Source organism: Tachysurus vachellii, chromosome 7 (assembly GCF_030014155.1).
Source record: "Tachysurus vachellii isolate PV-2020 chromosome 7, HZAU_Pvac_v1, whole genome shotgun sequence".
NCBI classification, from domain to species: Eukaryota; Metazoa; Chordata; class Actinopteri; order Siluriformes; family Bagridae; genus Tachysurus; species Tachysurus vachellii.
In genome coordinates this window covers 9,361,564-9,386,860 of record NC_083466.1, presented here as the reverse complement: position 1 = coordinate 9,386,860, position 25,297 = coordinate 9,361,564, and the positions used below count along the sequence as shown (strand labels likewise).

The following is a 25,297-nucleotide window of genomic DNA, read 5'->3' as shown; positions in this document are numbered from 1 at the left end:
ATTATATCCCATTATGCCAGAGTCATTGTGCCAACAACATCAACAAACACCGCGCGAGCGCGTGCTTTTAGCGCGCCTTTAAGTACCGCCGAGCACCTGTTGCTCCACACGCGCGAACTTAACACGAGCGCTTACCTGCGTACGGAGAAGCTCCACAAACTGCAAGCAGGAAAACACTAAACAGCGTGTATCTGTACACAGACATGCCTCTCTTCTTCTGCACACTGCTTTAACATCCACTTAACAAGAGCGAAGCGTAGAGAGAGTGAGAGAGAGAGAGAGAGAGAGAGAGAATCGCACAGGACTTGCAGCGCGCTCGGGCACAAAGGTCGCCATGGCAACAGACAATTTCGAACCCCTTCGGCATTATTTATGCAACGCTGCCTTACAAAAGCCCCGCCCACAAGAGCTAACATCACCCGCCTCCTTTCTGACGCCATTTGAGGCTCAGTCTGAACAACCAGTACAGGAGAAACAACTAAAAAGCTCTTCAGAGTGGCAGAGAGATTAAGATTTTTCCCCCTCCAGGTTGAGAGAGCAGTAGTTCTATAGTTCTCTCTCTCTGAGGATGCTGAGTGCCTATTATGCCTCAATGAACTACAAAAGCTGGGTTCTTAGTAGCAGGAGCTGAGTAAATATAGCCTTCTGTGCAGGAAGTCCACAGGCGACGTCCAGTCACCAGTCTACAAATTATTGCAATTACTGTCACTGTTCTTTCTGACTAACAAGACCCTTAAGAAACTAATGAGACCCTTAAGGTGTAAGGGAAAAAAACACGCTAAGCCAGAGACGTCTGGGAGAGGTAGAGACCAGCACAGTCGCTGCTCCTGACCTGCTAATAAAATGATGAGTTGAAACTCTAACCCTTGAGGCTCACTTCTCATTTTTGTGAACCTGGCAATAGGATATCTAAAAACTGCAAGGAAAACACAAAGAGAATACAGAAGAGAAAACAAAAGAAAAACAGTCAATGTAATCTCATCCGCCCAGGGCTTTTATTAGCTATTATTAACGACATGAAAATAAAATAGACCTGAAAAATTTGCCTTTATATCACAACGGACCTGACAACAGAAAACAAGAAGAATGTTTAGTTCTGCATTACTGACTTTATGCTCAAAAAGAAACAGCGTTTTTAATCACTGTCCGATGACTGTTTTCATTAAGCTTATCTGGAGAGTGTTTGAATACTTAATAGCAGGCCTATTTATCCTTTTTCTGTCCAAATTTGTTCAAAAATTGGGGAAAGCAAAGAGAACTCAAATCGTTCTACAGTTACCTTGACAGCCAGGGTGACAATAATAATCTGCGTTCTCTGTGTTCTGCAAACAAATGATATTTTCTGCACAAAATGTCAAAGGCCATAGCTAAAGCAAATATGTTTTAAAATAATAAAAAAGATGGGACTTTTGACTCCGCATCCGTCTCGCTGTGCCATCTGTGCCTGTTCAGATGTCTCCAAGGACAATAGCTGGAGAAAAGCAAAATCATGGAAAAGCAGAATTCAAAGGCAAAATCCACAGCCAAGACTATTATGAGCATTCATCATTGGATATGAATCAATAAAATGCTGTTTAATTATTATCATCTGTGTATGTTTTGTGCTGCTTTGTCAAAATTACATTACAGTACACAGGAATCTTAGAAATCTTCATTTTCATATTTTGGTCTTAACTAGCTAGCTTTAGTACACTTCAGTACAAACCCTGCTATGCACCCAGTCTTCTGTCTCTATGTAGTACTAACATATGGCAACAGTTCATTCAGCCAATTCTAGCTATAATAACTGGTATAGCTACAGAGAAAAATATAAACAATAGGTGTTTTAACACATCCATGCAAGACAGAAGAAAAGATATTTTAGGTTGGACCTTAATTGTTTCATTTTGTCTTCTGTAACAAGCATTAAACAAGCATATTATATATCTCTTTCTGTCTCCCTGTGTGTTGGAGTGTGTATTGTACCTTTTGTTTTCTATACATATACTCAAGAAGAAATACACTCATGAGAAATTTCCGTGTTTTAAAAATGCAGTGTTTATTATGAACATATTTTCATTTCATGAATACAAAGTAGGCCAGCTGTGTAGAAGTGTGGTTTGTGGTTGCCACTATACACCAGGAGGCCACTAGAAGATTTAGGTTAGATAACCTAGATAAGTTGTGCACACATCTTTACTTCCATCTGTTATCTAATGTGGTACTCTGGATCCTCTGTGAAGATGGGAACTTGTAATTTATACTGTCTTCTATTACTAAGATGTGCTATCACTGGCTAGTAAATTGATGTTTGGATAATGCGATAAAGTTGAATTTTGTCCAACTTGAGTTGGTTTTCACTCCTTAAATGCTCCTCTACTCATGTACTTACTACTCGCTGCTTACTTCTACAAAACTTCTAGTATTTTGGAAGTTCACTTCTATCTCATTCTGGAGAGTTGCATGGTTTTACCACTATGTTGGTGAACTTGAACCAGCTACGCTATGCAGACGTTATTTACTCTATACTTTAACTGAGCTGATTTGCCCTCTGTTAAAGTGCCATCTATATTTTTATACCACATTCATCGTGAAAGGCCTCTGGTTAGCTGACTAACTCCCTTCCAATAGAGCAAGACAACAACTGGTCCTCCTTCTATGTTTTAATCCCTTAAAGTGTTCTGCAGGATACTGCTAGTTACTGTATAAAGAAACTTGCGGCTAACATGTGCTGCTAAGGGGCATAGATTTGGCCCTCCCTCTACTTTTTACATCATGCCTATGGTTGAGTATTGCAAGTTCACTTGCATTACATTGATCTACCACAGGACTGTAAAGTCCCTGTATTCTACATTGTACCAAGTAGACAGCCTTTTCTAATAATGCTACAAAGTTTGCAAACACAGAAATTGCTAGGCATTACATTATTGTACACTGCCATGGCATGGCATCTTAAGGACATTCAGACATTTTCTGCTCGAGTCAACTGACAAGCACCTCAAGAAGCTACAGTAGAAGGAAACCCTAGTTGCAATTTAGACAAAATAATAATTTTTAATAACTAAACATGGCTCAACTGAAATTAGTGCTAAGGAACTATGACTATGACTGTTTGACTCTTTGAGGCTTGAATTTCGCAACATAGCCCCACAAATAGCTCAGTGGCCAGTCATCCCACTTTGATGACCCACTAGCTGAGACACCAGAATTCTCTACCAATTTTGGTGGCCTTCCTGGGACATATTCTAGGTGATAAATGCCTGCTGTTAATATTTGTGTAACTGTCACCAAAGACACTAAATCACTGCCCAAGTGTTCCTGATTGACACTTTTACAGGGGTAAAAACTGCAGTACAAGCCATATAGCCACAAGAGTGTTTCACATTTCTGAACCTTCTTGATGCCTAGCTTGTCTTACAGAAGCTGGTTTCTATGGTTTGCCCTTGTAGTCAGGCACTCTAACTGAAAGTCCTTTTGGAAGGTGCATATATATGTTCCTGTGATGGCCAATGCAATTACAATACTGGTTCCTGTTAACTTAAACCAAAGAGCACTCCACCCAGAACTTATCCACCCATTGTCTTACACTGGAACACTCAGAACAGCAAAGTAATACCAAAGCAAATCATACGGTTAGCTGGCACAATGCAGGACATGTTTGTACCAGAATTTGATGGATATTTTACCACTCACCAATCAGTTTTAGTCTGCTTCTTTAAAGAATGCTTGGATGGATGATGACTCTGCATCAGTAATTCCCCCTAGGCTTGCTGGAACTGCAGGTATTTGAGAAATGGATCCTCAAAACTGTACCCCAAACACCAATAAAACATGTCTCTGTAAAGGGAGCTCAATCACAAGCCCACTGATAGTACAGGACATTTCTAGCAGGAGTCTGGTTCCTCACCAGAGACAGATAATCAGGCAGAGTTGGGCAGTTTTCTATGCAGTGAAATGCTAATAAATTACTGATGTGGTTCTCTATAGGACATACTGTACATATCTGGTCCACAACAAGCTTGCCACATGCTAAATGCCTTTCTTCCTCTACTGCAAATTCTTCCTACTCTGTGCAGGATTCAGCAACTAGGCCATAAGCCCCTACTTTTGGCCTCTCAGTGGTTGGTAAGATGTTTGTTACCATTGCTGCTTTCACACCCTGGCAGGTCCCTCTCCAAACAGACAGCAAAAAGATCATCATTCCTGTTAACGATATTCAACTTCTTGGCTAAACCATGTACATTTCCCAGTTCCTAGCATCATCATCTTCAGGAATGTTTGAAGTAGCAAGCAGCAAGTTCCCATTTACCCTAAAGATGCATGTCTGTGTCATTCTATGGACTTGGTCACCAAGGAGCCCCATCTGAGACCTTTAAGAAATTCCCTCTTATGTTGGAGACTCTTAAAGGTCCTCCTTATAAGCCCATGTGTGAAGTTCACTTAATGTGGTTGTCCTCAGAATCTTACTTACAGGGATTTGCTTACGTTGTGACAAGCATGCCTTGTGATGCGTTGGTGGACAAATGACGTTGGAGTTACCTTGTAGCTGAATCAAAGATTTTGTACCACTTAACTCACTTAGTCAAGTGTCCCTGAGCCTTCATTGAGCGTGAACTTGAAAAATGTTGGCGGCTGTGCCTTTAAGTGCATTTTGGACTTAGTTGCATCCATTTAATCATTAGACTGTTTCACTTGACATTGATGGCAGAAGACAAATATTATCCAGGTGTTATACACCCCTCCTGGTGGTTTGAAATATGCTAGTTAAGTAAGTAACAGTAGATATAACCTTGTGGAATAACCTTCTAGAACCTGCATCAGTTCAACAAGAAGGATCTTGTTGTAATATCTCAGTGTGAGTGCACATACAAACTACCTTTTGCAATCCTGCAACAAAAGAAACAAAAATGAAATAAGAAGATTGTTATTAAGGATAAAAATACATGCAGGTCCCTTAGACAACACTGCAACACTGTAATGCCAGGGAAAAACAATTAAAGGGTATAGGAACTAAATAGCTATGGAGCGTCATTGTGATGCTTCAGCAGGTTGCATCTTGTGGACAAAGGCTATCAGGTAACTTTTTACAGACCACATGATTTAACTTACAAATCAAATTTCTAAATTTCATAAAGAAAGAACTTTAGGGGTGTTTAGAGAAGAGCTTACATAACAGGATTTGTTCTTTAATGCTTCCCTTGTTACTGTAAATAGCAAGAAAGTGCTACAAATCTCCTGCTACACCAGAGAAAGTACTCCTCGAAAGTGAAGTATGAATTCTGACAAGTCTATTTCTTTTAGAAAACAACGAAAACTGCGGATCCTCAAGATACAGTTAAGATTTTTCCAATAACTATCCGACTCGTTTAAATGTAATGGAACATTAAATGTCATTAAAGGATCTATAGCCACTTCCCCAAGTACTACCTCCACCAAATGCTTGTTCAGATTATTATTCATATCAGCTGTAAAGAACTGAATGTGAGTGATAATAAAAATATGAAAATCTGAACAAAGTAGAATAGACTGTGATTTTGTATTAACAGAGCTGCCCGTTTATAAAGATGGCTGCAGTTTCCATCTTCACTCTCTTCTCACAAAAGCCTGCTAATGGCTCCTAATGGCTTGTGGTATTTGACACTTTCCCAATGTAACCTGCTAAACAACTAATGGAATACTAATGCCAGGTTAAGTGCTTGTATGTCAGTCTCTTTAAAACGCTTGGGTTAATTTTCTAAACCTGATCGTTGTTGACCATTAGCAATTAAGAATATTTGGGGGGAAAAAATCCAACCTAGCCTTTTATCGGCATATGGATAGTGTTATATGCATGTCATTCACAGTGAAGACAGAGCCTGCACATAAAAGAAAACAGAAAATCTTGCCAAATCATGAAATGGATTCATTCTTAGCATTCTTTTTGCTCAACTAAGCAGTTTTATCATTTATTTTGAATCGGGACATAATGGTTCAGTGGTTAAGGCTTTGGGTCACTTATCAGAAGGTTGGGGATTCAAGCCCAGGAGCTGCTGAGACATCAACGTTGGGTCCTTGAGCAAGGCCCTTAACCTCACCTGCTCCAGGGGTGCCATACTATGGCTGATCCTAGGGCTCATAATAACCTGGAATATGCAAAAACTTACGACACTGCATGTCGTACTCTGTATGTGACAAATAAAATTTGAATACACACAATACCTGAATATTTTGCATTGCTTATCATTGGATACTAAAGAACACTTGTGAAGCAGAGTGACAAACCACTTCTGCAACACTGCTTCAAGTTGACACTTGAAATCTGCACATTACCGAATGAACCACTGATTTATTTTAAAATATAAAACATGATTAACAAATAGAGAACTTTGCCTGATGACCTCAGATAGTAAACCCACTTCTCACATAAAAATAATATAAAACAATGCCCTCTATTGGTTGAAGCAAAATAATTATTTTAGTAGGGCAAGCAAATATTGTAGGACAACTGTTCTCTATGTGTTGTTTTATTGTTTTTTTTATTGTTTAAGCCTACTTAAGTGGCTTATAACTATATACTTTGAATACTTGATGGATTTAAACTATTCCACAATAATACTAATATGTTTCGTGGCACAGTTGTGGCTCAAACAGTTAAGGCTCTAGCCTTAAGCAAGACCCTTAACCCTCTCTGCTCCAGTGGTGCTGTATCATGGCTGACCCTGTGCTCTGAGACTAGCAAAGTGTATTACACTTTGCTAGTATTTTAAAAATAATGCAACGTTAATAATTCCATTAAATACATATATTTATTCTAGATTTTTATTCAATGTGACTAATATAAAAAAACTGTCAAACAGGTCTGTACTGGGAGCCTCAAACAGTTTTTTTGTACTAGAAAGTGTATACAAAAGATTTGAGAAGCCTGAGTTCAGGTTACATGTATTTGACTACAGGAAGTATGATTATCACTCGGCTTTCACAGATGACCTGGTACAGCTCTGGTAACAGTAGCAATGTGTCCTTAGTATTTCTTCACTTAACATAACATTGGCATTGATTATAAATAAATAAGGTACAAATTATTAACTCAAATGGGAACTTGCATTAAAGCAAAAATAAACAAACCTATCCATGGATAATTTCCAGAACCTGAATGGAATAAAAATGAAAAAGCACATCTGTCTAGTGGGGTGTGGTTGAAAGTCTGGCTTTTCTTTAAGCCAGAGAGAGGAAATAGGAGGCCTGCAGCAAAATAATATGGCTGACATTTTTATCTCTCTTCTCTAATAAGAGAGCTATTAGACCGGCTCATAGCAGCCTATGGCTTTGACCTACTTTACTATTCCCATGTCATTTCCAAACCATAAGAGTGTGTCAGGTTTTTTCCTTGTTCTGTGGTTAAAAGTGGTAGAGCAACCAAACAAGGACAGTCTCTGTATTACTTTACATGTATTTTAATAAGGCTTGAAGCGATGCTGGCACATAAACACGTGTCATTTCTTGCTACATGAGAAAAGCCAAATAGCATCAACAGCTCCATATACATTCCCACAAACTGGCAACTCATTACATTGGTGTTGGACGATGTCACTATAATATAGTGATAATTTATGATCAGCCACACAACAGACAATGAGTAAGCTTGCCAGTTGAGTGATCTGTGACATCAGCTGATGATACTACCATGGTGCCCATATCTGTCCTTCAGAAAACAGGTTACAGAGACAAAAGAAAACACAAAAGTCGTTTATCCACTCCCGCACTGTACAGTATCTGACTTTCCTAATCCTAAATAAATTTACAGCAAGAACTTCAGGATGCTTTGTGTTCTAATAAAGTTTTCATCCCCGTACACACAACAATGTCAATGCAATATGAAGAAGAGACAGCTGTAATCCTCACTGAAAGTTTGGGAACAGCAAAGTGAATTATTTTAAAACAACTGAAAAAAGGAGGATGATGTCACTGCGTTATTGCAGGCAAAGTGAAGTAAATGCATATTATTAAGTGTTATGTATTTCAATGTACATTAAGGCATCTGTTTGGATACTTTTGCTCACCTAAAAATTGGGTGCAAGTTTTAAGTTGTGTACAACATCTACAGTAGGTGTAGATATCAGACAGGCTGAAATTCTGATATATTTTTTCAAACCAAAATATCTTCAATGTATATCAAAGACAAAAGACTTGGCCTTGCTTTCAGAGTGGAGTGTATAATTTACAACTTAAAGTGTGAGAAAAGGCTTGAATGAGCCGCTAATTGTTATACACTTCAGTTACAAATGTAAATCAAAATATAGTAGAATTATTATATATGGGAACTAATTTATATTATTTGACAAATTATATATACGCCACGTTTCTCTGCATGCACTGGCATTTCACTTCAATAGGAAAACCTATATACTTGCTCATTCATGCAATTGTCCAATCAGTAAATCAAGGTGGTGCAGTGTATAAGATCATGTAGATACAAATCACGAGCTTCAGTTAATATTCACATCAAACATCAGAATTGGGAAAAAATGGGAGGTCCGTGACTGTGGCATGTTTGTTGGTGCCAAACAGGCTGTACTTCAGTAACTGAAGATTTCCTTGGAATTTTTTACAGCCAAGATATGTTGATGGCTTGATAGATGGGATACACATTGAATATTTTTTACACTCTTCTAGAGACACCATTCTGTGTAAAAAAAAAAATCTCAAAACTAGCTAACCTGGCACCAAAAACCGTCACATTTTCCATCCATTCTGATGTTCGAAGTGAACATTAACTGAAGCACTTGACCTGTATTGGAATGATTTTATACTTTACGCTGCTAGCACATGATTGGCTGAATGCATAAATGAACAGGAGTACAGGTGTTCCTATTAAAGTGTCAAGTAATACTGTATACAATACTATGTAGCTGTATAACGCATTCATCTTCACTTCCTGCTGTAAAACGTATCCGGTAACACAGGCCTCAGGCATGTATGCAAATCCACACACACACAGACACACACACACACAGACACACACAATCATTCAAATGCAATTTGCACCTTGAAATCAGAATGTGCACACTGTGCCACATGTGCTTATGGATGTTCAGGAATGGTATGGCCCACTTAATTACTGTTTACATCATGCAGTGACAGCTTTGATAATTTGGGAGTTTATGCTAAAAGTGTTGGAAAATAAAATGACAAGGTGCTGTACGCTATGATTGGACACTCTGTCTGGTTCATCTGGCTAATCATAGTGCCAGTGGATAAGTGATGCTCACAGTGTTCAGTGCAGTACACAAGCATGGATAACCAACGAAATCAATGGGTTCGGTGTGTTGTGTTTGTGGTAGGGTTGTTCATAAAAGCCAGTTATTAGCCAGTGAAACTGAGTGACCTGTTCCTTGACAGAGGCCAGAATGGCAGAGGTCGTCTCTGTCTCAGCTCCATCCCCGTTGGAGGCGTTTAGTACTGGGCTCAGCATGTTGGAGTTCTCACTGTCACAGGACTGGTCTGGAACTGGCATTACTCCTAGGAAAAAAGCAACACATTTTTTTAGAAGCACTTCAAGAGGAATACATAATATTGTATGTAGCAGCAGGGAGGTAATGATCTAAGCAAGTGGCCTATTAAAATGAGGTGCACATTCAATCCGGGTGATATCATAGTCCAAACCAGCAAGTAGCCTCACTCAAGTGTTGTTGTATTCTGAAATGATCTCTCTCTCTCTCTCTCTCTCTCTCTCTCTTTCCCCGCTTCACTGCTTTCCTTACCCTGTTCTTCACTGCCACTCCAACGTCTGCCTGTTTTTCTCCTCCATTCTGATTCTCTTATCACGTCTAGCTAACCAAATATCAGCCCAAGCTCCATTGAACAAGCAGAAAGAATGGCTTGTTTTAGGGAGCAAGAAAATGGCTGCCCATGTGCAGATGACTGCACCTGTGAGGGTTGCTAAAGTTGCATAACTGCTCTTTCAAGCTACTAAACCTCACAGGCAACATAGTGTGAATACATACAGAGGAAGATTAAGTGAGATGATACAAAGTTAGAAACCTTTCTTCTTCTCGCCTTATAGTCCGTAGGGAGTGCAGAGAGACATTTCTAGGTCAAACTGATGTCTTGCCACCAGTTAAGCGTGATCATTTTGAATGCGTCCAAGCATGGCAGCTTTAACTAATAACAGCGCCAGCTGTTGCTTTGATGGATTACACATCGCGGTGCTAATCTTAATCATGCACCTCCTCTTGACTGATAATATCAAAAATAAATGTAACACAGAAAATCTCCACAAGGAATATTAAGCCGTGGCCTTCCTATATAAAATAGACCTTGGCCCATGCATTGCAGCAAAATAAAGTTTGCTATGTTAAACATGCAGTATGCTAAACAGGATGGTAAATCATTTAGCACCTGAGCAGAACAGCAGGTCATTTCTTCCCCACATGATAAATATGTAGATCATCCATGCATCCTCCGGGCTGCCGCAAAACACACATTATTCCCTCTTCAGATTGATGCATACTCTTAACCATATCATACACAAGCAGATTGCCGTGCTGTTTATTTATCCTACATCCACCAAGTTACGTTGAATATAAATGTAAATTATGTAACTTCATTGTATATGAACTGCTCTATAAGGTAAAGCGAGATGTTTATAACAAAACAGGTTTAGATCTGAAGACCACAGCGTATGATTTAAATATTTTTTTACACAGTAAATCGTTCTGTAAATCGACAGCTCATGCCATGCTTGAAGAGGCCACTCCAATCAAAATGCAAATGTTTTACCATAATATAAAGATAATCAGTCTAAAGCATTGATTTGATTTTTGATCCTTCGTTTTCAAAGGACAAGCAGGTACAAACCATGCTAGCAGTACTGTATATCCCAATTCTGTCCATCACAGGGCTTCATGTATATATTCATACACAATCATTCAGTACTAGGGGTAATTTAGCAGCCTTTCAGTCTGGCAGTTTAGTCTGAAACAGAACACGGTCTGGATGAAAAACTTGTAATGTGAAAGCTGTCACTTGGACCAGGAAGCACTTCTGTGGTACCAAACCAAAGACTACCTCTAGGGGGTAGTGTGAGCTCAGTTGCTCTAAACTGAGAGCTACGATTCCCATGAACATGAAGGCGACTCATACTAAGGACTGCACTTGTTCAGGTAGTAAAGTAACTTGTGTGTATTTTTTATCCAATTACAACATCATAAGATTTCACAACACTAGGTAGCCTGAGTGATAGGGGAACATTGTGAGACGCAAAAAAGTGAGATGCCGCAAATGCAACAAATTCAATAGAATCAAATGATTCCAAAACCAGACCAGTGCTGTGGGGAATCCGGGAACATTCACAGTCAGGTTCAGACCACAGCGAACGTGCACAGTAAGTTCACCTACCACTATGTTTCTGGGAGAAGAACCTAGAGGAAAGCCTCACAGCCTCAGAGACAGCATGCAAAACTCCACACAGGCAGTAACCTGAACTTTGGAGCTTAACTCTGGAGTCCCTGAAGCTGAGATCCATCATTGCTATTCGAATGGCCCAGCTAACGTCCTTATCTAGCCTGCAAGAATGTAGCAAATGACTGAATCTTGCAACTCACACCTTATATATCCCAAATGTGAAGACTGAAAAACAGATTTCATGACAGTTAATGTTCATTGTTGAGTTGCAAATAAAAGAGAGGGATTCGGGGACAGTGAGCAGCTAGTAACTGAATAAGGACAAAGCTGAGCCGATTTCAACTGTCTTTACATTATTCACAGAGCCTGCTGTATATCTCTAATGAGCTGAGACTCAGGGAGCAATCTGCTTTTCTCTGACCATAAATGAAGCTTTCTGAGTTTCCAAGCTGCATGATTGTAGGGAATAAAATTAATGCCACTTGGTTGAATCTTTCAGATTGTTCCCTGTGAATTAATAGTAAGCTAAAGCCGTTCTCTATAAAATCCTTCTATTCCATTTGCCAGGATCAGTGCAAGCCTCATTGTAGACAGACACAAGTCAGTAGGAAGCAGAGGTTATTTATGAGTAAGACCCAAAATGGAGAAAGCTCTACTATATAGTATTGCTGTGAAATATTACATAAAATCAGACATAGAGGGTTGAAGTAGATTTCTCCTGCAGCTCTGTGTTTATTTATACTTGTTTCTTATATTCCCTTCATCTGTCCATCCATCCATCCCTGCAACGATCCATCCATCCATCCACCCATCCATCCATCCATCCATCCATCATCCATCCATCCATCCTTCCATCCATCCATCATCCACCCATCCATCCATCCATCATCCGCCCACCCATCCATCCATCCATCCATCCGCCCACCCATCCATCCATCCATCCATCATCCATCCATCTATCCATCCATCCATCCATCTATCCACCCATCCATCCATACATACATCCCTCCATCCAATTAAACTGTGGAACTGTTGAACCATTTTTCTTTTGCTGCTCTGTGTGTTAAACCTATTAACCATTTTCTTATATTTTATCCATCCATCCATCCATCCATCCATTCCTCCATCCATCCTATTAAATTGTGGAACTCTGCAACCATTGTTCTTTTGCTGCTCTGCTCTGTGTGTTAAACCTATTAACCATTTTCTTATATTTTATCCATCCATCCATCCATCCATCCATCCATCCATCCATCCATCCATCCTATTAAACTGTGGAACTGTGCAACCATTTTTCTTTTGCTGCTCTGTGTGTTAAACGTATTAACCATTTTCTTATATTTTATCCATCCATCACTCCATCCATCCTGTTAAACTGTGGAGCCATTTTTCTAACGCTGCTCTGTGTTAAACTTATTAACCATTTTCTTATATTCCATCCATCCACCCATCCGTCCGTCCATCCATCCTGTTAAACTGTGGAACCATTTTTTCTTTTGCTGCTCTATGTGTTAAACTTGTCAAAGGCCAAACAAATCAAATAAGCATAATATGCATCATGTAAATGAAAAATATCTTTAAAATATCTTTAAAAAAATGACTACGTGCTTAAAAACAACAGTAGTTACAAATCACCAGCACATAAAAAGGACATCATTTCTTTTCCCTTTACCAGTATTTTGTGCACTAAAAGCTCATGATACAATTGGATAGAATTTCTGGTCTAATTATAAATAAATCCCGCATGCAAGAACTCCAAGCAGAAAAATGAAAGACAAGGCAAGAGTTCAACAATGATAAAGACAATAAAAGGAGCTTTAGTGTGCTTCTTTCTAGTGCATACACACACACAGTCACAAACACGCAATACACACCGGAACCATGACATGCTTTCTAAGATTGCTAACTGGTGTTAGTTGTTAATGTAGCCTCTTTGACACTGTATATATTTAGCTACAATTCTACATCACAACTAATGTTTAACTGGGAAAAAAATGCAAATGCTAAATTTGCATTGGTGTGTCACAATAGACACGTGAAATGTACAGATGTCCCGTGGTGCGAGTCAAAATATCTGCGATGCATCATTTAAAAACTGCCATCATCTGATGCTGTTGCCACTTAGCTGCAGGGCCTTGCTGATATTCATTCATGCTGTGAGATAAGCAGAGAAGATTCTATATGTGGTGGGGGATGAGGGGGTGTTGGTGGCCAAGCTACACCGGCAAATCTCTTTAAAACAGCACAGAAAAAAGACAATGCACAGGAAAAGACAGTGGTAAATGATAACAGTGTAAATGTGAAGTGGGAGCATTTCATTCCTAAGGAGAACAAAAAAAAAATTCTTTAATAGAAAACTTTAATATAAGAAATATTATGAATATGAAAAGTGTCATTTTCACACGGAACGGTTTCAACCACGAAAGGACGCTTATATATTTTTTTCATCCTCCATTTTATCTTTTTGAATCATCTTTTCAAATTGCTACTCATGCTGTGTATCAGTGCAGCGTAAAAAAGGAGGACAAGTGCTTTTTTATCCCCTTGTCCAAACCATAAGACACATGCTTTTTTGTTGAGTCTCTCAGGAGCTGGAAAACACAATTCTAATAGCTAGATAAACTAACTAAAGTGTACCTTCCACCATTTTCTGTTGTCGCTAATAAAAAAAGGATTAATTTAGTATTTTATTTTGAGTATCTATTCTGGTTTAAGGATCAAGGCTGAAGATTCCTATCTTGTAGAATCCTGAGTTGTGCTTTTATTTCTTATTAAATCTCTTCTAACTCATTATGGCTTTCTATAATATTATTTGGTCTTAATATTGAACTTTTGTATAGGCACACAGTTAAGCACACAGTGGGCAGTGGTAGCTCAAGTTTTTAATGCTCTGGATAGTTGACCAGGGTTCAAGCCCCAGAACTGCAAAGCTGCCACTGTTGGGCCCTTGAGCAAAGGCCTTAACCCCTTTCTGGTCCAGAGGCGCTGTATCATGGCTGACCCTGCGCTCTGACCCCAATCTCCAAAGTTGGCACATGTAAAGAAAGAATTTGACTGTACTGTAATGTATAAGTGGCAAGCAAATGCTTCTTTATATCCTCCGCTTCAGTGGCCATCATGTTTTTGTCTTTATTCCCCGATAAAAATGCCAACTCTGCCTCTTTTAGCAACCAACTGTATAAATATAAACCCAGGATTGTTTACTTGTGGCTCCACAACAGTGAAATATATTATCCTGCTTTAACAGATTGACTCATGTGTCAGAAGACACTCAGAGATGCTTTTGAAAGCACTTGAATATCGACAAAGAAGCACTTTAAGCACCTTTTAGTGCATAAAGTTTATCCAGGTGTGTTTTGCCTCTTGAGGAAATCGATGGCCTGCGTTGCTTTATTCTGCATGTACAGTTAGTACTACTAGTACAGTAGTAATTCTTCTTTGCCTTGTAAGATTGTATCATTCCTAGCTTGACTGACTGCTCCAGACTGTGTACTAGCATTTCCTCAGCCCCTTGTGGAAAGGCTCTATAAGCACATTTACAAATCAAGTGTGGAATTGGCTCAAATTTGATTGCTCTGCCTACACGGCACACAGTTCTGATTTACCTAAGCAGTGTGGAAAATATATAAAATCATATAAAAATATGAACTGTTCAAATACGATTTAGCCGCTTAGATAATAATTCCACATGTATGTACCAGTGATAGCTACTAAAACAGAAACAGCCATCAGTTGGTCTTTTGGTTCTTTCTTTTGGATCTTCAACATCAAATATAGATTTGAATTCCAGCCAAAATTGGAATCTGAGCCTAAAAGCCAGCAATGTCATAATAATTCAAATAGATAACACTATCTATGGGTGGTATTGTGTCAGTTTTACCTTAACACGGAATCACAAGGCTTGTGCTACAGCCCTTGCAGGTTATCTCACTCTCCATCAGCACTCTATCACCCAAATGATTAACAGATCCTCCAAAAGATATGACGCTTCCTTTCACAGCCATGCTGTGATTCCTGACAGCCTTGACAGCATTCTAACTACAGTCTAAAAATGCATGCAAAAAAAAAAAAATGCTGTGTCTTTATAAATCAATCTGCTTGCCAAAACTGTCTCTTCAAAGTGATGGATATTGAATTTTTGTGTTTCAAAGTGCTGTTTACTGCAGGTGGTAAGATTAAAGCAGCCCTCATAAATGCCTCTCATAAGCTCACCCGTTGGACTTAAGCCCTCTGCCGTCGGACTTAAACAAAGCTCTAAGAGACGTATCAGATTTTCTCCAAAAAAAACGACCAGCATCTCATAATTATTACGAGTCAGTAAAGAACATGCTGTAAAATGAATAAATAAAAAGGAAGAAACCTGCAGCATTCTCACCTCACACTGTGACTAGATTTGACTATTGACTACATGATAAACAATTTTGCAGGATGTTCACAATGTGCAAGCTTTTTTTCCTCTGGCTCTTTGAGCTTATAAACAACCTGTTACGCTTTATTTTTAGTAAAAAATATTGTCACCGGGGACAGCTGTCCTGAGCTGGTTTTCATCCCAAGTACCTCCCATTAAGGCCTTAGCCATATGCTTTTGACAACAAATTAGTCTCTGCTGGCATCGTTTGCCTCGTCTATTAGCAAGCTGAAAATCCACTTCACCAAATTCTGTCTCGCACTCAAGGCTGCATTGCTCCAGTAAAACCAGATGTTCCAGCATGCTTAAAGCCCACAGCACGACGGAATGAAAATCCACCGGGTGTGGTGTTGTATATCAGACAAATCCAAAGCCATCGGTGCGGGACCATCGCCGGCAAGAGTGACTGTCAAGTTGTATCATTGCTACATGTCTGTCAAAGCTAATGCCACCTTATAACATAAAATCTCTACTTTGTACAGTGATCACTAACCCTGAGATCCCTGAGATCTAATGACCTAGAGATTTTGATTTAAAACCTAACCCAGCACAGCTAATCAAGCAGATGGATTATTTGGCACAGGGATACTTGTTTAAGATTGGAACTGTTCTTCAAACTAAAGACTAAAGGTTGAACACTGTGCAACTTCAGCAATAATTTCTTTTTACAATAAAAAATACTACGTCCTACGTACTATAATCCATCAGTGATACAGGCGTGTGTAGAAAACATGACGCACGAAAAGAAGCGTTCTTCAAAGTGGGATGTTCGGAATGTTGCGTTTATGCGACGTCATTATCATACTATACACTAATATATTTACACTAAAATCTCATTGAATTTACGTATTTCAACGCGTACAATATATCGGGTCCACGTGATTGAGTTAAGACACGTTAACACAAGAAACTTTGTGTTTACATCCAACATGATTTGATCAGGTATTTTATATAAGTCCGGAATAAAATCAAGCCCTGAGCTCTAACATTAGTTGAGAATCAAACTGTTGGTATTTTGCTAAACTATTTGAACATGTATGTTATAATCACCTAAATTTAACACTATAGTTATATTTCCCATTAGTTCCAACATCCTAATCCAATGTAACTGGTTTATGTTAACTGTACATGAATTGATCATTTTTATGTAAACTATATATATAATAGTTTTTCTTGAATCTGACTGACAGTGTATTTGTAGCAGTACTGTATGTTTTGTGTAATCCTACATAGTCAAGTGTCATAACAATGACATTAGACTCGCCACTAGTGAACACGCCGCATTAAGTGTCTTTATTCTTTATGATCTGTAAAAAAAAAAAAAGAATAATTGAATATTACACAGTATAAACCTGACTTATATAATCTCAGCATAAATAAGAGAGCCATTTCAACACAGAATTAGTTGATGACCAAACCTCTGTTTTCTCCTCCATGTTAAATGGGAATTCTGTTCTCTTCAAGGCAGGACTGGAGCGATCAGCACCTCACATAATATCGCCTCATTTGGACAATGTGCAAAAGTGTTTACCAGTAATGGGTTCGATGTACCACTTCAAAACACAGAAAACGTATTCAGTGCAGAAACAGTGCTCTCATTTATACTAATGCAGGATTGGCTTACAATTAGAATAAAAAGAGATACAGGACATGAGAGGATTAAAATGTTCAATAAGGTCTTAAAGGAATCTAATCTCCAATCTAATTTCTTCTTCTAACACTGAGACGGTATGTTTGTCTCCAGCACACAAACCTGAGCATGACATTTGACAAGTGATGTCCCACTTGCCCTTTACCTGTGCATATCTGATCATTCTAGAAAGCCTAGTGCACTTGATAAGGATTTTTTTTTTTCTCTTGGCATAATGATGCGGTTTTTATAGCCTGGCCTGGTGCTCTGATTTGATTTAGTAATATTAATTATTTACAGTAGGGATATGTTATTGTAAACGTAAACAATTCGCCATATAGTATAAAAAAACGAGGACTTTATTTATTTAACCTTTATACAGAACTATGCAGCGTGCAAAAATAAACAATAGATAGACTAGGATAGACTTCAGATTCCCTGTCAGCCAGTAGGCAGCCAGTAGGATAAGAGCTGTAGACAATGGATGGATTTTCTGTTTCTGTACTGTTTATCCTACACAGGGTCACATGGAGGTTGGAGTCTATTCCAGGGTACTCTGGGGTCACCCTAAATGGGGTGGCCACCCATTTCAGGTCACACTAAGGGCAATTCAGAGATAAGTCTTGGACTGATGGAGGAAAACTCCAAAGCACAGGGAGAACATGCAAATCTCAGGCACACATTGCGGAGGTGGGACTCGAACCCCTAACCCTGGAGGTGTAAAATAAACTGTTTCTTCTCCATATTCAATATCAATTCTAATATTGTACTAAACTAAGGATATCACTCTCAAAGAAAAATATTTTAAGAATAGCTGACTTATGGAATGTTTTATAGATAATAAAGTGTCAGAAACTATTTAATCAACCTGAGAACAATACTAACACTGTAGCGCTGATGCAAAATCAAATAAAATACATACAGTAAACATGTCTAAGATTATCCACTTACTTTAGTGTACAGGGAAAAAAGTATACGTTCGATTCATTTTTGGCTAAAATGAACCTTTAATGGTGGTTATGATATTTGAATCAAAATATTAACGAGAGCAAAAATGAGTATGTTCTGTTCAAAATTCTTGCATATAAGAAATTCTAGACTGCTCAGGCTTTGGCAGAGGCAGGAAAGGTTTGAAAAAATATGCCAACATGGCTAAATGTCACAGGTATGTTGCAAAAACAGGACAAATCCAAGGCAATTAAAGACCACCTTTAGTGATGTTCACCAAGGACAACTGAGCATGACACTGGCGATAAAGACTAATTATGTGAGGCCTAATGCTTTTTTTTTACATAAAGTCTTCTCATCCAGTCTAAATCATGTTGCGCTGTACTGTACGTTCACAATGGTGAGTGACAATCTTTTCTCTATGTGTCAGATTACTGCCTTTTTGCCTTAAGCATTTAGCCATTGCACAAGTTACCACTATGTTATCCCATGACAGCTTTGCGTTGACTGGATATCATTTCAGCGAAAGCTCTGGGATAATGATCAACATGTTGTGACTTCCAAGACGCCACCACTGGGACCACGAAAATGTCCCTTAACCTTTGGATCTAACTCTCTATGTTCTCTAATTTAATTGCACTGTCCACATATATAGATGTACAGTATGAAGACAATGAAATCTTTTTTTATTGCTTAGTTAGATATTTGAAATAATTTCTCACTATGCATTATTGTCTGTTGAATATGTAAAGTCTGAATTTCTTTTGCATGTTGCATCTTTAGTAACCAGAAAATAGCAGCACATATCAAAATATATTTCCTCATTTCACTGTTTTTTTTAATGTAAACTGATCTGTACATTGTTATTGTGTAAGTATGAATTACTAAAATAAAATGCGTATTTAAAACCCTTAATGTGTGGGTTGTATTGTTGCACTGATTCACGCTAATCAAAGGAACAATTTGCCTGTATTTTGTCTATCGTTTACCATGTAGTGATTGCTTAAATGAGAAAAAATTGGGGAGCTACAACATTCTGGAACGCACCTACCATACAGCTGTGTGCATTTTTCCGAACTAAACTGCACACAGATGAAAAAGTCTCAATTCAAAAATGTCACTTGTCAGCCTGCCACCGTACATCTAACTCGTGGCTCTATGTCACACACGTACATAGAAATTGAGCTGTTGCCTGTCACATGTTACTGTGAACACAGGGTTTCGCATCAAAAAATGAGATTTATAACTTCCCCAGCAAGAAACTTTCCTTTGTTCTTGTTTTTCTTACTCAAAATTGCTGCACTAAGGCCTAAGCTTCCAGGTTTAAACTCCAATTGAGACTCTTACAAGAATGGGATATGGGATTACAATGACAGGCTTGTGAGCTCTGGATCAAGTTAGGATTGTATGAAGCACCTCTGTCATGATAACACTTGGCATGCATAAGATTAATGACCACGTTTAGTTTTTGGGACATGGCTCAAAGCACCGTTTTTGAATCTATGGTGCTGGCAACTGGCACAGCTATTAGATCCCATGGCCTTTAGTTTTTTTCAAGAACTAAGGGCTCATTTAAAATTGCCTATGTGTTTCCATAAGTCTTTTGAGGGAAGCTGATGAATCCAATGGCAATGTGATAATATTTGGTTATTATATCTAAATCTTTTCTCGTCTACCTGCATTGCATCTTGGGTATTCCCTTCATGATTTCTTTCAAGCTCTTATGTGCTTCTGGGAGACAACAAATTAGCTAGCTACAGTAGAATATGATTAGCTCCATGGTAATTGTTCACAGTAAGGAGTTCTGGCACAGACTCCTCATGTTTGGTAAGAGAACAGCACAACAAACCTTTTACATTTGGCGGTAGCACAGCTAGTCAAACCATGCCTCATGTTATTGTAGCTGTTTAAGTGATTCTGCGAGAACAGTAGCAGGGCTGATAAAAACAGATTCTGAAGAAAGGATGTATATGTCTCTGACTGTCCAGAATGGCTTAGGAAACTTCTTTGCATCTTCACTAAACATCAATTATTCTGCAAGACTGGAGAGACCCGTTCGAGTTAAATGGCTGCAAGACTGGTGCTATGATTCTACTTGAAAATTAATTCCTTTGCTTAGTCTTGCTGTAATTTGTTTTCCTACCAAAGAGCTACCAATAATATATTATAGGTGACATATTTAAATACCCAGTTTTAACTAGTCATGTTAGATGTACTGTTGTATTCTGGTTATTGTACCGGTAGTCTTGTGGAGCCAGACCGTCAGACTGACCTTTAGCAGCATCATGTGACTGACATATAAAGAAACGAGTCACAGTTCAGTTTGTTCGGTGTCATGTTTAAGGCTGTGAAAAGGCAATGTCAGTTTCCCTACAAAAACAAATCTTGACTGATGTGCAGCCGTAGCGCGTACATTTAAGAAAGTCGTGCAAATCTATGAGTCCGTACCGTGAACTTCACATCATCTGTAAAAATCAAGCGTTTTTCTGATCCTCATAAGCAATCATTGTCACAGCTGTAAACACAACAGCTTAATCTTCTATGAGGGAAGTAGAGCATCATGATGGCTTTGTTTTCAGCTTGGAAATCCTGTAGAATACAACCAATCAGAAGAAGACTTTGAAACTCCTGCAGTTTTTTTGTGCCATATGCATCAGACGTTCAGGTAACAGTTGTGACATCTGAGGCTGACACTAGGGCACTGGTGGCTCAGTGGGTCGAGGCTACCAATCAGAAGGTTGTGAGTTCAAATCCCAGCAATGCCAAGATGCCACTGTTGGAACTTTGAGCAAGGACCTTAACCCTTAAATGCACCAGGGGTCTAGAATCACAGCTTAGAAATGAACTAGAGTCTCTAACCGTTCAGTTGAAAGATGGACAACAAGATTGGTGGCCAGTACTATAGGTACACTGCAATAGGGACTTTTTGCAACAACAGCTATAGTGACAGGAAATAATTTGCACTGATGGCACAGCCACAAAAATCAATGTCACTAAGCAACGACTCGAACGTGACGGTGTAATTGAATTTGTATGCAAACAGAAAACAACATTTAAAGAACAAAAGAAGAACAGCTTTATGCACCGCAAAATTGAAGATGTGGTGTTTTATATATAATCTGGATAATGGCACAAATAAAACCATGATTAATCCATTGAAAGGACAGCATTGTGTAAATAAATCTGCACAAATATTCAATATTTATGAAAGGTCGGTGGTCAGTTGATCTGTTGTACTGTTATATACTATCATTCGTTTTTTTCCTTTCCTTTTCGGATTATCTGATGTGACTTACTCAATGTCAACATTATGGTCTACTCTATTACTATATCTCTCTCACCCAAGATGAATATGCTAACCCCCTGGAAATGCATAAATGAGTGACTCATCTAATCAGCCAAGCAGCATAAAAAATTTGAATTTCATTTCCCATTTCCTCTCATCACTCATCTTTCTATATGCTTTAAAACCTCCAACGGAGGATTTAAATTTACATTTGACTTTTACAGAAACACCAATTCAGTTATAGTAAAACAATATGAAAAAAAATATGAAATGAACCACCCTGGAGAGGTCAAGTGAACTATAAATAAAATGCAATATCCCTGCTGTCTCTCATAATTCACATTTTATATGTCAGTGGTTTTCTTTTCAAGTGCAATAGCTCACTAAGCATAAATTGTCTCTCATTCCAGGTAGCCAGCAACGCATGTTTCTCTGATCTCTGATGCACTAACAGTTTGTGCACTACAAAATTAGCTTCCAGTCTGTAGAGCATGAGTTGGTAGATGTATAATTGCATCTTTCCATGCAACACTGATCAAATGAAAGTGGGAAAACGAAATGAGAGCTCCTGGATGCACTCGATATGGGCAGTGCAGGGAGATGACTCTTACCTAACAGAGGAAAGACATCCGAGAAGACTCTCCTGGCATTTTAACAAAACAGAGGATGGTGGTTAAGTTCCATTTGCAAATAATGATCTGGCCTTAAACTCCCACTGTCTCAAGATATTCCAAATTGCTGTTACATTTAAAAAAATTAAGCCAAAGAAAGGCACATAGCAAGCAGGAATTGTTACAGTTACAAACAACCTTTTGTCTTAGAAGGCTTCCAACAATGAATAAGTATCAAACTGAAATTAATCAACACATTTCAAGGCCCAGTTGGCATCACATATTGGGAACAGTTTCACAAATGTCAAAAAAACCAACAAAAAAAAACACTGCAGTGTCATTTCATGCGTGCCAGCCACGGACAATCTGCTGCTTGCAAAATCAGCTGTGTTGACAACGAAAGTTATCGTGGTCATTGCTGAATTTTTCAGAGGACCATAATGATGAGAAGAACCATAATGAGGCGACCAACTGACTTGTCTGGATTGATCTGATCTGATGATTCCTTCTCAGATTTTGTCCTATATCACAAAAACATTTAGTCACAGTCATTTCCTTTGTCTGTATAGTGGCAAGGTAGAATTAGGTCTGTCTCTGTTTAAGAAGTTTTAGACTCAGATCTAATATATTTTCTGCCTTTACCTGGGGTCAAAGCAATTGTCATGTCCTCTCAAAGGAAAACATCAATTTCTCTGGTACACCACATAAAAATGGAGACCAGACAGGTGGGATTTAAACATAAAGTCTCAAGTTGGATGCAAAACTGCCACACAAACCACGGATATTTGGATTATAGTAAAAGACATATGGAGAGATGAAGGCGGTCTATATTGTTATGGAACAGCACCTATGTCTTGACTGAAACAAGGTTCCAAAGGAAATAATTTGGAAAAAAAAAAACGAAATCTTCACACGTTCATCAAAACATACCCACACACCAAACATCTAGCTGTGCTGTGTATACTGATGGCAAGAGATAACAGGTAATCGGTGAAAGAACGCCTGATATCAAGCCTAATGCGTTCCATCTGGTGCAAATGCATCATTTAAATAATTCATGCTCGTAACAGCTCTCTGTTCTGAAATATTCTTGATTGAATTGTTGATCTGCGTTTACGTCTATTATCCTACTTCTATCAAGGTGTGACAAGTAGTGACATCAGTCTCCCAACAGAGGCTGCCTCCCCAATCACCAGCTACAGCCTTTCTTTCTACTATTCTTCCAATATGCTCAAAGAAAAAAAAAATTCTGCCAGCTTTATAATAATTTCTGAACTTTGAACTCCATTTTCAGGATGCAGACCTAGTATACATATATTAGAGCATATTTAAGAGTATTTTGTGACCTGCACAGGCAAATCCATCGACACAAACACAATCCAGTCTGTTGTGAGTTTCATACACAGCCTTCAGACGTGTAATGTTACCAATTCCTGACTAAAGATCGCCTCATTAATTTCACGTGATCTACTGCTCAGGAGGTTAATGATGTGTTGCATCCTCTTCAGTCCCAAACAGCAAACAGTTACAATCTGAATGTGTTCTTAGTAATAAGCACAGGAAGACATAAACATTGAGCAAAAAAAGCAAAAGCAGCTGCTGTTTCAAATATGAACAGATGTGCGGGTGCAATTTTACATGCCTTATATGTAAGATGGAGTGTAAATATATGAGCCATTCTCTGTGGATAGCTATTACATTGTATAAAATATATTATTATGACAGCGGTAAATGATTATAGATGATTATATGGTGTTATTTCATCGCCTCATGTCTACAGCTGCCCAATTACATGACATGGCCTCATTTGTGAGAATCCCAGGCTACTGTGTCAAATTTATGCTTCCTTTAGATGTGTGTAAGTGCATGTGTATATACACACACACACACACGTTGTGAAACACACATGCTAAAGGAAGCAAGTGTGTTTTACAATGTGTGTGTATATAAACGTACACAATTAATCACTACTTGATTTTTAAATAAAAAGAAAGAAAGAAAGAAAGAAAGAAATCAATCAATCAACCAATCAATCAATAAGGCAGTATTCTTTTGTTTCCATTGTAATCTAAATCACTGACCCATTCCTTAATGTTAGTTTTTCTGACTGCCTATTTTTTTTAAGGCCACAGCATGTTAGGACCCGCGGCCATGATGACCGCACCGTCTTTATTACCAGGAATTAGAGCGTCTGAATAAATCCAGCATTGCAATTGAGGTCAATAGGGAAGTAATTCCAATTTTCATCTCTACCAACAACCCCCCCCCCCACCCCCACCCCCTCCTCCATTTCCTTCCCCGTCTCCATCATCCATCAACCATCTCCTCGGATGGAGAATCGGCCTCTAATGGAGTCCTTTATCAGTCTGCACTATCAAATCGAGGAACCATGGGGAATGCATGGGGGGGGGGGGACATGCATCATATTATAAACATACAGGAACAGGCATGCTCTTCTAAGCACAGTAGATATTGCAGTGTAGTTGATGGAGCATGTGTGTGTGTGTGTGTGTGTGTGTGTGTGTGTGTGTGTGTGTCAGCTGGAATGACATTGCGCTTACCGACTGCTATCCAGAGTGAAAAATAAAACGCGCTCCTCTGATTAAAGCCCGCTCTTCACACAGGGGTCGAATCCGTTCAGCATCTCTAAAGATCTCCGTGAAAAACCCCACACCGTTTTAGGAGATACCGGCGAGCCGAGAGGCGTTTAAAGCATCCGATACACACATCCGGGAAAGGGAAAAGCTGGGAAAAAACTGCGGAGAGACAGAGAGAGAGAGAGAGAGAGAGAGAGAGAGAGAGAGATGAGAAACGGAGACAGCTCTCCTCCCTCAGAGCTGCTGGAGCATCCCTCTTCTCTCCTCTTTTCCACCTCACTGCAGCAAATCAAGATGAGATACAACAGCGACATCTGCTGGCCACATCTACAATTTTTCCACAAGGTTGCCAGATTGATTGCGAGGACGATGTAAATAAAAAACAGCGTTTGACCGTTAAATATAAATAGGGTCAAGATTTCCTGATTTATTTAATCGTGTTGTTTGCAATTTTGT

At 38.8% G+C, this 25,297-nt stretch overlaps 1 protein-coding gene across 1 annotated transcript in view; it reads right to left on the bottom strand.

Annotated features, from left to right (window-relative positions):
- Nucleotides 1-24,912, bottom strand: part of ctnnd2b (catenin (cadherin-associated protein), delta 2b) — a 76,432-nt gene extending 51,520 nt beyond the window's left edge. Inside the window, exons 1-2 of the mRNA XM_060874094.1 lie at nucleotides 24,806-24,912; nucleotides 9,344-9,477 (exon numbers count right to left, since the gene is read on the bottom strand). Coding sequence (XP_060730077.1) covers nucleotides 9,344-9,472 — 129 coding nt within the window. The 5' untranslated portion in view covers nucleotides 9,473-9,477; nucleotides 24,806-24,912. The remainder of the gene's footprint in view (nucleotides 1-9,343; nucleotides 9,478-24,805) is intronic.
- Nucleotides 24,913-25,297: the final 385 nt, after the last annotated feature.